The sequence below is a fragment of the Rattus rattus genome, chromosome 3, assembly GCF_011064425.1.
Source record: "Rattus rattus isolate New Zealand chromosome 3, Rrattus_CSIRO_v1, whole genome shotgun sequence".
NCBI classification, from domain to species: domain Eukaryota; kingdom Metazoa; phylum Chordata; class Mammalia; order Rodentia; family Muridae; genus Rattus; species Rattus rattus.
In genome coordinates, this window is record NC_046156.1 from 204,052,825 (window position 1) to 204,068,623 (window position 15,799).

Sequence of the window (15,799 nt, forward strand, 5' to 3'; positions counted from 1 at the left end):
GGACCCGGGGTTTGGTAAGCTAAGCTGACGGACCAGCAAGCCCCGTATTAATCTTCTGAGTGGGTTTCTTCCCTCGTTATTTTGCAAACCCATCTGTGTGGATATATATGTTTCTAGGCCTCCAGTTATGTTTTATGCATGTGCACACATTCCTTGACGGGTAGTTAGCATGATTTCAGTGTTCTGAAATATAGACAGTGTTGGTACCTGTGTCACTTAAGCCGTGGGGCATAAGCTCTGGCTCCAGGAGATGCAGTGGCTTAGACTGGGCCATCCCAATTCAGCAGTGAAAGGCAGAGTGGGGAGGAGCAGGTACAGGGGTGTGACACCCCCACCCCCATCCTCTGAGTCCTGAATTAAGCTTTAGGCTTAAACAAAAAGGGGGTTGAGGCTCAGGAGAGGTTTGCATAATGAAAACCTTCTTTGTCTTGGTCAAAGTGTGGTCTGGTTAGTTTTTTTTCTGAGTTATGGCAGCTTGATGCACATGATGATTGTCCCTGCTCTAAGCTTTGGCCTCCGTGTCACATGTCACCCCTGTGGTGGTTTTCTTGGAGCTCCTGTGAGTTGGCAGGGAGTTTCAGTTGCTTAGATACAGGATGCAGGCAGAGATGCCAGGGTTTCATCCTGCTCTCCATTACATTGTGGGCTCAAGTGAGGAATTGATGCTTTTGAGCAAAAGCAGCGTTTAAATGCCTGGGACTCTCACTTACACATCCTATACTGTACACAAGTGAATTTTCCCCACCTCATCTGTACTGAGGGGTGGAATTGCTAGGTTGTAAGGAACATGCATCTTTCCCAGGAGGCCATACCAGTTAGGAGCAGCAGCTTGTGAAGTTTGTCCTCACATTTAATGTTAAATTACTATACGTGTGTTCTTGAGATTGCTTGTAGGAACTCGTTCATGTCTATTGTTTTAATTTCCTTCCTATGAAATACCATCTGGTAGGTTTTTGTTGGTTTTGACACTGGGGAGATTATTCCCCTCCCCCTTATACACATTGCCCTTATTTACAAGAAGATTCAGAGTGCCATGTCCAGGACCTCTTGTGCTTGCCAGGTCTCTTGTTATGATCTGGTGGCTGCTTCCTCCCTCTTCCCCTTTTGTTCTGCCTGCCCAGACAGAAGAATCTAAATTCAAGGTTCAGGTGTGGAAGCAAGTTTGATCTAGTTTCCCCTCCTGTTCTGATGTGGGAGGATCTCTCTACAGCCGTTCTTAAATAGCTTCTTGTTTAGATTGCTGCCTTCTAAGCCCACTCTGTATACAAGCTGGAATCTTGGAGGTGGTGCCCAAGCAGTGGCACTTTAAAAGCTCATGTCAGAACAGCCTTGGATCAGATCATTACCACGCGCTGTGTAATCTTTCCTTAGTGTGCATTGCAATTCTTCCAATAAAAGATTTTTGTTACTCAAAAATCTTTTTTGCGCCCATTGAGAAATACACTATAGCTAAATAGAGGGAGATGTTTGCATAAGGTTTGGCTCCAGACTTTAAGCTGCTTGTTTTTATGTTATATTGGACATCTGGAACATTGGGCTTAGATTTGTATATTCCATAATTATCAGTGTCATGTCTGCTGTGGCTCCTGAGTGTGCTGTAGGAAGTGAACGGGGGGAGAACTGCAGTCAGGCAGATGGCCGGGGATCGTCTTTCTTGAATATTATCAGGTCACATGACTAAGGAATGACATCCTTAGTCATTAGCGGATCTTGTTTTAAAGTGGGTTTTTGGCCAGCATCTATATTTGGCTTTAAGTGATGTATTTAAATCAGTATATTGGGACGTATGTGCTCATCAGTGAGATGCCTGTATCCAAGGACCATTAGCATCTGAGAGCATCACTGAGATCAGCTTTGAGCTTGTCTTCCTGATGTCTGAGTGCAAGTCATCAACCTTGTACAGCTTCTCAGATTTGGTAATTAAGTTTGAGAAAAGCAACGAGTGATTAAGTGTGGTTAGAAAGTCATTTGATAAAACAGACAATTATCTCCTCTGTTTGTGGACAGGCTTGTCTGTGATAACTGGCCCCTTGTGAATGGTATGGTGGTACGCTGCCTGCGTGCTCCCTCCGTGGTGCCTCGTATCCAGTGTGGCATGGGTGTGTTTGTCCTGACGCAGAATCAAAGGGTAATGGGCACTCGGGGCAAACTGTGAGGGATGTGCACAGTGCATGCTTCAGGGGTAGTAAGAAAGCATCCCAGATGAGCATGCGTCCCCCCGGTCGTGAATAGTCACATTAAAGGCCCCGTGATGAATGGCATTTAACTACAGGAGCGAGTTCCTCTTTCCTCAGTGGCTTCAGGAACCGTGCCTGGGGAAGGCCTCTGGTGTGTCTAATTGTGTAGTGAGCACGAGATGCCTCACTGCTGCTTTTTGGTGGGAAGTGTGGATTCGATCCCTCTGCTTGGGTAAAGTTTCCTAAAGGTTTGACGTGGTTTGATTTTCAAAGTGTATCTAGACAGACTCCTGCTTGCAGTTCCCCAGTGTACTGTTGAGGTGGGTGTAATGGAGGGATCGTTAAAACTCTGGTTTTCTTTCTTTCTTTCTTTTAAGAGTTTAGTTTAGAGCAGTTTTAAGTTCACATCAAATTTTTAGGGGGGAGGGGGGAGGGAGGGGGAGGTTTCCAGGCGCTTTTGTTGCCTTGAGTTTGCAGAGCTGCCCTGTGTCAGCCTCGCCTGGCAGAGTGGTCCAAAGAGTGAAGCTACATTGATGGCCGGCAGTCATCACCCAGAGCCCGTGGTTTACATGGCGGCTCCTTCTGGTTTGGACAGAGTTGCCATCCTGAAATCCTCTGTGCCTGCTTCATCCCTTCCTCTCCCCAACTGCTGGTACTCACCGATCGTTTCACACTGCCTTTCTCGTTCCGTCTTTTCGTGGAGTATCTTGTGGCACCCGGCACTGGGTCCCCATGCTCTGTAGGCTTCCTTCTCTGTGTAGCTGCACTGATGCTTCCTCTAGGTCTCCCAAGGCTCGATAGCGTTTCTATTTAGTGTTGGTGATAGTCTGTTGCCTGCATTACCACAGCTCACTATTTCCACACTGACAGTCATCCCAGTGACTTGTTAGGTTTAAGAATTGTCAATAATTTGCCAAAGACAAGCCCATGAACGTCCACAAGTGCGATTTTATGTTTTTAACTCCTTTGGTAAGGATCAGAAAACATGCTTGGTCAGTCCTGTGGCACTGTATGTAGCCTTTGTGTGCAGTATTTGCCTCGTATGTGCAAAGCTACTACAAGTGAACAAACAACACTAATGCTACAAAGACTTTGGGTGTAATAATAATAATAATAATAATAATAATAATAATATTGATTTGTTGAAGTACATTCAGCTCTTTATCTTTTATTTATTCATTTATTCAAGGTCTCAACTATGTAGCCCAAGCTGACCTAAAACTATATCACCATCTCCCTACCTCCACCTCCCAAATGCTCAGACTGCAGGCATGTTGCCACTTCCGGCCACACCTGTGGGTTGTAAACTGACAACTTGTAACTATAGAACATTATTTGGAATAAAATAATATTCTGACTAGTGAGTATAATATGTAATAATGGAACAGTATGTGATAACTGACATACCTTGACTTCAGGTGCTAGATGTTGTTTGTAGTGGGAATGTTTCACTTTTATTCTCTTAGTTCTTTTGAAATGAACAGCAGTCTATACTCAACACTGTGCAGCCGAATGCTAAAGAAAGTCCTATTTCTGGTTTATGACACTGTGCTCTTCACTGATACTTCCCTAATCCTTCCACACCCAAGCTCTGTGACAGCATTCCTTATCCACACCCAGCCTATGTGACTCCCATTCCTTACACACTCAGTCTCTGTGACTCCCATTTCTTACACACCCAGCCTCTGACCCCATTCCTTACACACCCAGCCTCTGTGACCCCCATTCCTTACACACACAGCCTATGTGACTCCCATTCCTCACATTCCCAGCCTCTGTGACCCCCATTCCTTACACACCCAGCCTCTGTGACTCCCATTCCTTACACACTCAGTCTCTGTGACCCACATTCCTTACACACTCAGTCTCTGTGACTCCCATTCCTCACATCCCCAGCCTCTGTGACCCCCATTCCTTACACACCCAGCCTCTGTGACTCCCATTCCTTACACACTCAGTCTCTGTGACCCACATTCCTTACACACTCAGTCTCCTTACACACTCAGCCTCTGACTCCCATTCCTTACACACCCAGCCTCTGTGACTCCCATTCCTTACACCCCAGCCTCTGTGACTCCCATTCCTTACACACCCAGCCTCTGTGACTCCCATTCCTTACACACTCAGTCTCTGTGACCCACATTCCTTACACACTCAGTCTCTGTGACTCCTATTTCTCACATCCCCAGCCTCTGTGACCCCCATTCCTTACACACCCAGTCTCTGTGACTCCCATTCCTTACACACTCAGTCTCTGTGACTCCCATTCCTTACACACTCAGTCTCTGTGACTCCCATTCCTTACACACCCAGCCTCTGTGACTCCCATTCCTTACACACTCAGTCTCTGTGACTCCCATTCCTTACACACCCAGCCTCTGTGACTCCCATTCCTTACACACTCAGTCTCTGTGACTCCCATTCCTTACACACCCAGCCTCTGTGACTCCCATTCCTTACACACCCAGCCTCTGTGACTCCCATTCCTTACACACCCAGCCTCTGACCCCATTCCTTACACACCCAGCCTCTGTGACCCCCATTCCTCCTTACACACCCAGCCTCTGTGACCCCCATTCCTCCTTACACACCCAGCCTCTGTGACCCCCATTCCTCCTTACACACCCAGCCTCTCACCGAACCTGGAGCCCCCAGCTTCGTGCTCCTGTGACTCGGTTTCTGCCTGGTTCTGGCATCCGACTCAGCCTCTCCTGTTTGTGCAGGGAGCACCACACTGACCGAGGCATTCCTGCCACAGCTCTTGTCTTCTTTTTCCTTTTTTTACAACGGTGCCTTTCTCACGCCTTACAGTAGTGATCCTCCTGCCTCAGTTCTGGGATTATAAATGTGCACCACAGTATGCAGCTCTGGGTATCATAGGTGTTTGTAATTTTGTTCCGTTATGGGGTAGTCAATGTTTATGTCTAATTAAAGGTGCTGTCAGTAGGCAGGTAGGTGAAGATTTTAGGTTCCTCTCAATCCCCAATGTGTTTCTGGTTTTGTTGTTGTTGTTTGTTTGTTTAATTAAAGTATGGGCCAAGTGTGGCAGCATACACCTTTACTCCAAGCACTCAGGAGGCTGGAGCGGGCGGATCTCTGCTGAGATTTCAGGACGGGCCTGGTCTGCCTAAGATTTGCAGGGCTGCCAGTGCTGCTCTGGGGCTCTGCCTCAGAACAAACAGGCAAACGTTAGAGTATATGTACTGAGTAGGCTTCTTACCTTTCATTCAAGTTATCCAGAGGACAAGAAGCTCCCGCGCCCATTCTGGACAGAACTCCAGAAATATTTTAGCAACGTGGACTGAATGAGAAAGAATGCAAAATACTTAAACATCTTGAAAAACCTCCTAAATAAAGGATACAACGGGCGATTGCTTTCTAATTCTCTTCTGAGATACTGGAAATGGGCAAACTCAGTCAGAAAATAGAATGTAGTTCACGTGGGCTGGAGGACTGAGCAGTGATTGTCACTGGGAGCAGAGCCCGTATGAGTGAGGGTCTAGAAAAGGGCAGTGGAGACGCTGCCCACTGCACCTTCTACCTAAGAACCAGACGCCTCCCACACTGGAGCAGTACATTTTGTTACCTGTTTTATCATCACTTTTTAAAGTGCTTGCTGTCAGAGAATCTCAGTGTAATACAAGTAACTGAGGCTTTCATTTGATGGCTTAATATTTAAGCCCTGACTGAGCATGGTCTCCCTCACACAAGCATGTCCTTGCAAAGGCCAGGGCCTCTGATCTGAAGGGAGAGACATTGGATCATTTTCCATAACTGAGAAACATGTAGCATGCTAATTCAAATATTGTTAAAGATAGACTGTCAGAATTTCCGGGAAGTATTCTTGATTTTTAGAAACCGATTCAAAGAAGTAATCATTGCCTTCTCCAGTTATGTTGTATGAAGGGTTGTTGACCTATATACGGGTGATGGGATAGGAGGGGGGAGGGAGATTACAAGGATTAGTCAGCTGCCACTCCTAAAAATACCGGTTCATTTTGTCTTCTTAATCACATAACTGTAACCTTCTGTCTGTTCAGAGTGGACTGACTCCAAGTAGAATGCTAAAGAATGAATTTTCCATTTGCATAAACCAGACAAGCACACTTATATGTGTTCTGGAATCCCTGAAATCTGTGGCACGTTTTAATACCTGAAAAACTTCAGAACCGTTATGCAGTAATATGTCTTGTGATTGTTGGGTTAACACGAACTTATAAATGTTGTTATTTTATGTACCTTAATTTGCTGCAAAAAGTTGTTTTAGACTAAAAAATGACTGAGGTGAAATAGGAGAGAGCATGGTTAACTAAAGGTACAGGATCACAGAGAAAGAGAGAAATGTAAGATAACATCAGATCTGTTGATTGTATTCTGCCAAACTGAAGTACATAGACACACACAGTCATGTAATTTGTTACGGAAGGCTAATAGTAAATCCTTTTATCAATAAACAGTTCCCATGTAACACACAGTCCCCAGGTAACAGACAGTCCCCATGTAACCAACAGTTCCCATATAACAGACAGGGCCCATGTAATAGTCAGTCCCCATTTAACAGACAGTTCCCATGTAACAGACAGTGTCCATGTAACAGACAGTCCCCATGTAACAGACGGTCCCCAGATAAAAGTCGCCATGTAACAGACAGTCCCCATTTAACAGACAATCCCCAGGTAACAGACAGTCCCCAGTAACAGTCCCCATGTAACAGACAGTCCCGTGTAATAGACAGTCCCGTGTAACAGACAGTTCCCATGTAATAGACAGTTCCCTTGTAACAGACAGTCCCCAGGTAACAGACAGTCCCCAGGTAACAGACAGTTCCCATGTAACAGACAGTTCCCATGTAATAGACAGTTCCCTTGTAACAGACAGTCCCCATTTAACAGACAATCCCCAGGTAACAGACAGTCCCCAGTAACAGTCCCCAGGTAACAGACAGTTCCCGTGTAACAGACAGTCCCCGTGTAACAGACAGTTCCCGTGTAACAGACAGTCCCCATGTAATAGACAGTCCACATGTAACAGAAGACTGTTCCCATGTAACAGACAGTCCCCATGTAATAGAGGACAGTTCCCATGTAACAGACAGTCCCCATGTAGTAGAGGACAGTTCCCATTTAACAGACAGTTCCCTTGTAACAGACAGTCCACATGTAACAGACAGTCCCCGTGTAATAGACAGTCCCATGTAACAGACAGTTCCCATGTAATAGACAGTTCCCTTGCAACAGACAGTTCACATGTAACAGACAGTCCCCAGGTAACAGACAGTTCCCATGTAACAGACAGTTTCCATGTAATAGACAGTTCCCTTGTAACAGACAGTCCCCATGTAACAGACAGTCCCCAGGTAACAGACAGTTCATATATAACAGACAGTCCGCATGTAACAGAAGACAGTTCCCATGTAACAGACAGTCCCCATGTAACAGACAGTCCCCAGGTAACAGACAGTTCATATATAACAGACAGTCCGCATGTAACAGAAGACAATTCCCATGTAACAGACAGTCCCCATGTAACAGACAGTCCCCATGTAACAGACAGTCCCCAGGTAACAGACAGTTCACATATAACAGACAGTCTGCATGTAACAGAAGACAGTTCCCATGTAACAGACAGTCTCGTGTAACAGACAGTTCCCATGTAACTTGCAGCATCTGTCACTGGTTAATGAGCTGCCATTTCCACAGTGTCTGGTCAGCAACATTAGTTTCTCTAGAAAAAGGGAATTATGATTGAAATTGTGCTGTCTCCTAGGGCAGTGGCTTTTTGACCATTCTTTTGGGATCAGAGTGACTTTGCGTGCAAGAAAGGCTGTAATCACAACTAAAAAACTATTTGCAACCACTAACCAGCTTAACAGAAGTGTAGTAAAATTCCATCTGAGCATACTTCACACCGTGTATGGCTTTCTGGACAGAAACCTTCCAAGGTTCTGGCCGTTGGTTGGGATTTCTGGAAGCATCTACTGCTGGGATGGTCCTCGGTGACAGTCTGTCACAGGTTAAGGGAAGGGGTAGTGGGGTCTGTTAGTCTCCTCAGGGAGGAGAACTTTGAAGTGATCAGCAGGAGACTTTAGGTAAACAGAAATTAAAAGAATAGTAATAGAATGTTATAAACTATACTCCACTGGTGAGTTAGCATAGGAAGGGCATTTCTTACGTTAACTGGGTCATTGTAAGAAAATAAATTTTAAAATGTAGCTTTTAACTGAACGGAAATTATGAATATTGTTGAAGCTAAGTGTCAAATTTTAATTAACAACTCTCATATTATAAACTTTCCATGGGAGCTTTAAAATTCTGATATTCATCAAAAGCATTTAATTTAAGTTACATTTATCTTTGTATACATTCAACATGTATAAGAACCTTACTTTTTATGGTCTCATATGGAGACTACAACTTTAAACCCTTTTGTTTCTTGTAATGTTTCCCACATATGGCCGGTCATTCCACATGCAGCACAGTGACGTCCACATTAAGGCAGCAGGGTCAGAAGTTCAGGGTTGGGACTGGTTTGGTGGCCTCGTGCTGGTTTGTGTGTAACACATGTACATAAAGCCATGGTGCGACACGGGCATTAGAGGGCTTTGCTTGTTTGTCTGGCTTTGTGGACTCACTCTCCTGTTTACAGAGGAGGGTGCTGCTCCCACACAGAAGCCAACTTGTGCAAGGTGGTGCTGTTCTGAGTCTTTCTATTTGGAGCGCGTGTGCGTACGTGGGTGCCTGCATGTGTGCATGTGCACATGTGTGTGTATCTTTGTGCTGGGGATTGAACCCTGGCCATAAACAAGCGATATATCCTCAGACCTTAGTCGTTTTAGTTTTGGGATAAGGTCTTGCTGAGTTGCTCGGCTGGTATTGAACTCATTCTATTCCCAGGCAGCATTTGACTGGAACTCATCATCCTACTGTTTGTGCCTCCCACAGAAGTGGGATTACAGACCTACACCATCATGCCTACCTACACAGTCCGTTAACAACAGAAGTTTAAACATTTTACTACATACTATACTTGAAGCTTCTTAGCCAGATGACAACTGTTTTTTGTTTTTTGGTTTTTTTTGTTTGTTTGTTTTGTTTTTTTTTTACTGTCAAGAACTAGAACAAAGCTCAGTGGCTTTAGTCTCAAAAAACGAGAGCTGCAAACCTTGGAGGTGGGGTGTGGTGGCTGAGCATGGATTTAGCATCTGGAAGGCCCTGGCTAATCCACAGAACTAGAGGCGATGACCAGGGGGGAAGGGCAAGGGAGGAGGAAGAGGCTTGTAAATGCCTTCTCACAAGCTCAGGCTTCCTTTAAAGCCCACAACAGTGAGCAAGCGGGCTGCTTGCTGTGCGTGTGTCTAACATACATTGCTTTATGTGTTTTATTTCAATGGTCCCTAAAGACACCCAGTCCGATCCCTAAGTACCCCAGTAATAGCAACAGGGAGAGTGCCTTAGCCACCATGGTGTAGCAGGAGTTCTTCAGTGTTTTAATCCCCTGGAGTTGGGAGAGAAGGCTTTAACTCTGTGTGTGGCCTTTATGTAATGGACACATCCATCTTCATCCTTGTCCCCGATGCTAAGGGGACGAGGGAATGTCACCAAATAATCAGTGATGCTCCCATCCAGAGATAACTTCTCCCACTCTGATAACCCGGGGTTAGCGCAGGTCCTTTTTAATAAGACCGGCACACGGTGCAACGCTGTTTGCACCTTAGAGTCGCAGAAGCCGTGCATCCTGATAGGAAATACGAAGCAGTGACGACCGACAGACAGACAGATGGACAGACAGACACACGGGTGGCATGGGGAGGCTTCCTGAGCCTGTCCACCTCTAGTCCCACCCCAATCCCTAGAGGCTGGCTGCCTTGGAGTCTTCCTAGGTTGATTCCTCTGATAGTGAGGGTTGTAACATCAGAAAGACGTATACCAATAAGCTTAAACTTATCAGCTGGCTCTAGTGGTGTCTGACCTCTTGCTACAAAACCTGAAGAGATCCTTTATTAATTTCTGAACATCTCTCGTTCCAGTTTGACTCCTCCCTTGAGGGCTCTCTGGCATTTCTATTGCTCATGGTGTCTTGTGTGGGGCGGGGTTTGGGTAGTGGGAGGGGGTTGAGATTAGGGTTTCACTAAGTAGCCCGGGCCTGAAACTTGCCAGGAGCCCCCTGCCGTGATGCCCAGCTGCTGTGTTGTTTCTTGGACCATTTCATAGGCTACTTTTAAAATACTGAGATGTTTATATTATTATAGCACAATACATGCACATTCATGTTAAAGTTACATAAATTATACACACATGTAGTGCATGAACATGGCATGAGTAGGTATGTAAAATTCTAAGATACAAACTTTGTGAATTAAAGGAATCTTCTGTCTATCTAAAATGTCTCTTATTTCTTTCTGGCCATTTTCATTTCCTCCCAGTTGCCACAATTCCTTATTCTTTTTCTTAAGTACTATTTTTTCTTTCCTTGTCTGTCTGAAGTACTTTGTTGTCTAGGCATCAGAGAGGCTAGTTTTCTGAGGACTAGAATGTCTTAAATAGCCTGCCTTGTCTTCATACCCATTTTGTAAGTTTAGATAAGATAAATATCCAGATTTTTAACTCTCAGGCGCTTTTCCTGCTCTCCCAACATGGCTTTCACTGTAGATGAATTTGGGTCATGGTTTCTAAGTCTCCTCCCTTTGTTCCCAATGAAATTTTTTTTTTAAATAGTTAGCATTTTCTTAAAATCTTAAAACTGTACCACAGTGTAATCTAATCGTAGTGCGCATTTTGCGGGACTCCCTGCTTGCTCTGTCTTGCCTTGGGACGCGTCTTTCACCTTCCGGCTTGGCGCAGCAAAGCATCTGTGTGCTGTGCTGTCTACAGCCCCGGCCTCGGTTCAGACCACTCCTGTGGACTTCCCACTCCTCGACTTGTCTGTCTCCACCCTCGGAGCTTTCTCTGGCTGCGTCTTCGAGGCTAAGCGCCAATGGCCGTCCACAGCATCTGATTGTTTAAGTGATCACGCTTTTATTTTTAGTTTGTACGGCTTTCATGTTTTGATCTTATGTCTTTTTTCCTATTGTGCCACCTTTTTCCTCTTAGTCTCATTTCTCTTCAGTGTAGACTCTACCCATGAGAGTCTCACTGTTTCCCACTAGCAGCATGAGCCACTGCTAGGATCACACTCTCAACAGGTGGCCTTTGGGGGACATTTAAATTCCGAGTTGTGGCAGGAATCATTGGAAAACTGAGGTAGTGTCAGCATACGGACTTTGGAAATGTGTCTGGACGCTGCTTACCTTGTAGCGCTCCAGATGTTCTCTGGATGTTGGCTTTAAAATGGATGAAGTCGGCAGCAGTTCAAAGCTGCACCCATCTGTGGGCATCGGTCTTGTCTGCCTTTGGGTAGCTCCAGAGTGGCCATGAACTTCTGCAGAATGCCGGAGTGCTGCAGGTCAGCTGTGGCCAGTGCCTGGTTTGGGAACTCTGGAAGCAGAACTAAGTTGATAAGAGCATTTCCCAGAGGAAGCAATGTTAGCACCAACTGTGAGCTAAAAGCCTGAACTCTAGGTTTGCAATTAATTGCATGGCCTTATTCTCTTACCTAGGTGCTCCTTTTCACCCTCCCAGGTTCCCTTTACACTGAATAAATGTTCTCACAAATAAATGTGACATAGAACATTACTGTCACCAGTGTTCTGGAAGAAATTTCAGGAACCACGGTTACACGAGTTAGGAAACACCTATGCTAGAGCCTCCTGTGAGACATATACAGTGCCTAGCTCATGTTCAGGGCTCCAGGAGATTCTTTCTAAAGGGATAGTCTGGAGACTTCTGGACTCTCACGTGTAAGAACTGTGCTTACACGATAATCTCTGTGAGCTGCTGCCCAAAGCTGCTAAACACCTGTAAGTTAGTTCTAGGACAAAAGTCTTGTTGTGTGAAAATAAATTACTTTACCTGTAGTGATTTACTTTTTAACTACCCAGGGTTTTCATATGAAATGCTGGAGAACCTCCCTAATGTACAAGTCTTACTGCTAACAGACACTTGGACACAGGGACGCATTCCTTTGTCCTGGGACACCGAGATGTCGGTTTGGAATTGGAAGTGGGACTGTCCATTACTGTTAGGCATTCTTTATATCAGCATGTGCTTATTTAACACAATTTCAATTGCTGTTCTCACACACATGAAAACAGTACTTGGCCTCCTAGGAGGGAAATGTGGGAATCAAGGGTTTTCGTCTTGCTTGTAGGAGGGGTGCTGCAGACAATATATACAAAGGCCGGAGTACTTTCATGGAAGAGCTGACAGACACAGCGGAGATAATCCGGAAAGCAACACCGCGGTCCCTGGTTATCCTGGACGAGCTGGGAAGAGGGACCAGCACCCACGATGGAATCGCCATTGCCTATGCGACTCTAGAGTATTTTATCAGAGACGTAAGCATCCGTCACAACTTTAAGTTTTTATTCACTAATATGGTTTGAGGGCGGCATATTATAATAGCATACATTTAGATAGGAAATAACTGAAGTAAGCTGATTAACAAGTCTGTCACCTCACTTTTGTGGTGAGGTATGGACTCTGATCTCATGGTTATTGTCTAACTGTGGTCATTAGGCCTTCGGGTAGTGCCCACATTGCACTCCCCTTCTGTGTGTGTGTGTGTGTGTGTGTGTGTGCGTGTGCGTGCAAGGAATGCGCATGTTTGTGGAGGTGTGTGTGGGCAGTGAGCCCCGTAGATCCTCCTGTCCCCAAATCCCCAGGAAGGAGAATATAAACTCACACCACCACACCCAGCTTTTTACACGTGTGACAAGCAGACAAGCACTTCACTGCCTTTGTCAGTGAACTAAATAGCCAGAAGAAGTCCTGAACATTCAAACGTTTATTAGAATGACATAGATAATGATAACATCCCCCTTCCCCCTTTAAAATGCTTCCCTTTTTTTTTTTAAATCCTCATTTGAAAGGATGCATCTCACTACATATGGTAAAGTTTGGCAAAGCCCCCTTTCTCCCACCAGCACAGTTAACATCTGGAGGAGGTTACAGCAGAACCAAGTTTGCCACCCCTGAGATCGAGTTCATAATGTCTGTTGTGCTACACTGTGTCCATGGTGTGACTCTTAGCGAATGACTGTCACTGTTGACCGGGATTTGCTAGCAGCAACACTGGGTGGTGTTTCATTCCATCTGTGCTGTAGCTGTGACGAGGGTGGCAGTGGTGCTGGCCGTCATCTGGAGGCTGGACAAGGGCTGTGGGCCCCTGCTAATGTGTGCTTAGTGCTGGCAGTTAGCCAGTTAGCCTTCTCGGAGTCTGTCGGGCATCGCCATAGCCAAGGCTGGTCTTCCTCAAAGGAAAGCAGCTCAAAGACCCAGAGAACAGGAGTGCTGTCACCGCACCTCGTGGTCGCACACTTGACAGTCCCAATGTCCAATGTCCCAGCCACAGGCTCAGCATCCTGTGAGCCTCCAGATCCGGTTAGGAGGAGCCACCGTGTCACGGCAGTGACCCTTCCTGAGCATCAGGTAGCCTCGCTTCTCCGTATTAGCTGGTCTTTGAGGTCTTTCCTCAGAGTCACAGAGCTTTTGTTCAGTGCGTTTCTAAATGTTTTTGTTTTTTAAAAAGAAATTTATTTATATATTTTATGTATATAAGCACACTGTAGCTGTCTTCAGACACCAGAAGAGGGCATCAGATCCCATTACAGATGGTCGTGAGCCACCATGTGGTTGCTGGGAATTGAACTCAGGACCTCTGGAAGAGCAGTCAGTGCTATATTTTTATTGTATTTATGCCCATGTATTCATTTTTAATGGTGCTTATAGAGATGATAGGTTTTGTTTTGTTTTTTAAATTTCAAATTCTACTTTTTAATTTCTGGTAATAGGAAAGCAGTTAAATTTATGTGCTAATCACAGTGTTAATATAAAAAAAAGACTAAAAAAAGAGGGAAAAGCATTTTGATACTTAAGAAAACATATGAGTCATATTCTATGATAGTAAGTTTCTTATATAGAAATTTTATTCTGGTTATATAGGACACTAATTTTATTCTTAGAAGAGAATCTTAAATGTTTGGTGATGTTATCTCCAGCTAATTCTCAAATGAGTAAGACTGGGGCTAGCTCAGGGGCGGAGCCCTCGTCTACTGTGTGAAAGTCCTGGGGTTCAGTCATCAGTACCGGAGGCGGGAGAGGGGTTCAGGAAAACACGTCTCTGCGTGCAGGTGTGCGTGCATGTGTGTCTGTTTGCCTGTCTGCCTGTTAGGCTAGAGAAAGGAAAGGAACGTGGAGAAATATTTATTGTTCGTCTAAACCAAGAAAGAGTACATGGTATTTTTTGTTCTTGCAGCTTTTCAAAGATTTGAAATTTTAAAGTTGAAGTGTTCTAATTAAAACAACGCTGTATGTCTTACTGTTCTAGGTGAAATCCTTAACCCTGTTCGTCACCCACTATCCACCAGTCTGTGAACTAGAGAAATGTTACCCAGAGCAGGTGGGGAATTACCACATGGGCTTCTTGGTCAATGAGGATGGAAGCAAGCAGGACTCAGGTACGAGAGCCCTTGCCTAGCACAGGTGAACAGTCCAGCCTTTCAGTTTGCTAGCTCAAAGTTTATATTGCTTATGAAGAATATAAGCTGTGAGTGTCCATTATAAAGAACATTTGTCAACATTCATTTGCTCTAAGCTATGAGTCTCGTAGAGTGTACATCTGTTTGTTTGCAAACTCAGTCTTCCCCTGTTTAAATGGCAGCTCATGTTCCAGAAGGAGGGCTTCCTCTTGGTCCCCCACATCCTCCTTGGTTTTGATCCTAGGATAAAATCATCAAGGGCAGAGGATCCTTGGTCGTCTTTACAATGTCCACCACCTCCCCAGTATCATTTCACAGCTATTGCTTACTGCCGGCCATAGCCCGTAGTGCGCATGTGTGTTGTCTTACTGTAATAAAAGTGACTCTCACATAGGTAACGTGGCTTGCCCATGTCTGTCCCCTGTGCAGAAGAGGGACACATTCTCCTTCTGTGTCCTGTTTCCCAGCTTTTCCAGTAGTACTTGCTGCCATCAGAGGATGAGGTGTTTCTCTGGGAAAGAACGCCGTTGGCCAGCAGGAATGAAGTCAAGTGACCCAGTATGCTGTAGACTAGCCCCTGCTCAGCAGTAGTTTTTTAAGCTACCAGCCTGTGGTAGTTTGCACAGTTGGTATGCTGTAATGGAAAATCCATTATCCAAGGCACTCCAGAGACCAAATTTAATTTAAAAAAAAAAAAACAAAAAACTGGTAAGGACAGAACATAAAAAGAGACCAGGCAGATGGCCCAAATAAAACAAAGTATTGGACCTAAGATGAATGTGATATCAGGCAGTCCCTGTCTCAGCACTCCGAGACGGAAAACACATCGTAAATCCTCTCATGAAGCTCTGCTTAACTGCACCCACCGTGACAGGAAAGGGCTCGCAAGGGAAACCCACAGGGCAAACAAGTAGAGGTCTGCAGCAGGGAGGGTCTAAGGCAGGGCTGCGCAGGGCTCTCACCCCTGCCAACCTCGAGCAGAGTCCCATGCCCTAGAGTGTCTGGCAGTTTACTACATGGATTTGAACTTTACCCATGAACATGACTC

At 45.2% G+C, this 15,799-nt stretch overlaps 1 protein-coding gene across 2 annotated transcripts in view; it reads left to right on the top strand.

Annotated features, from left to right (window-relative positions):
- Msh3 (mutS homolog 3) overlaps positions 1-15,799 on the top strand; it is a 139,942-nt gene that overhangs the window by 116,385 nt on the left and 7,758 nt on the right. For both annotated transcript variants that reach the window (XM_032899044.1, XM_032899046.1), the window contains exons 21-22: positions 12,423-12,609; positions 14,601-14,730. In XM_032899044.1, the coding sequence (XP_032754935.1) occupies positions 12,423-12,609; positions 14,601-14,730 (317 nt within the window). The remainder of the gene's footprint in view (positions 1-12,422; positions 12,610-14,600; positions 14,731-15,799) is intronic.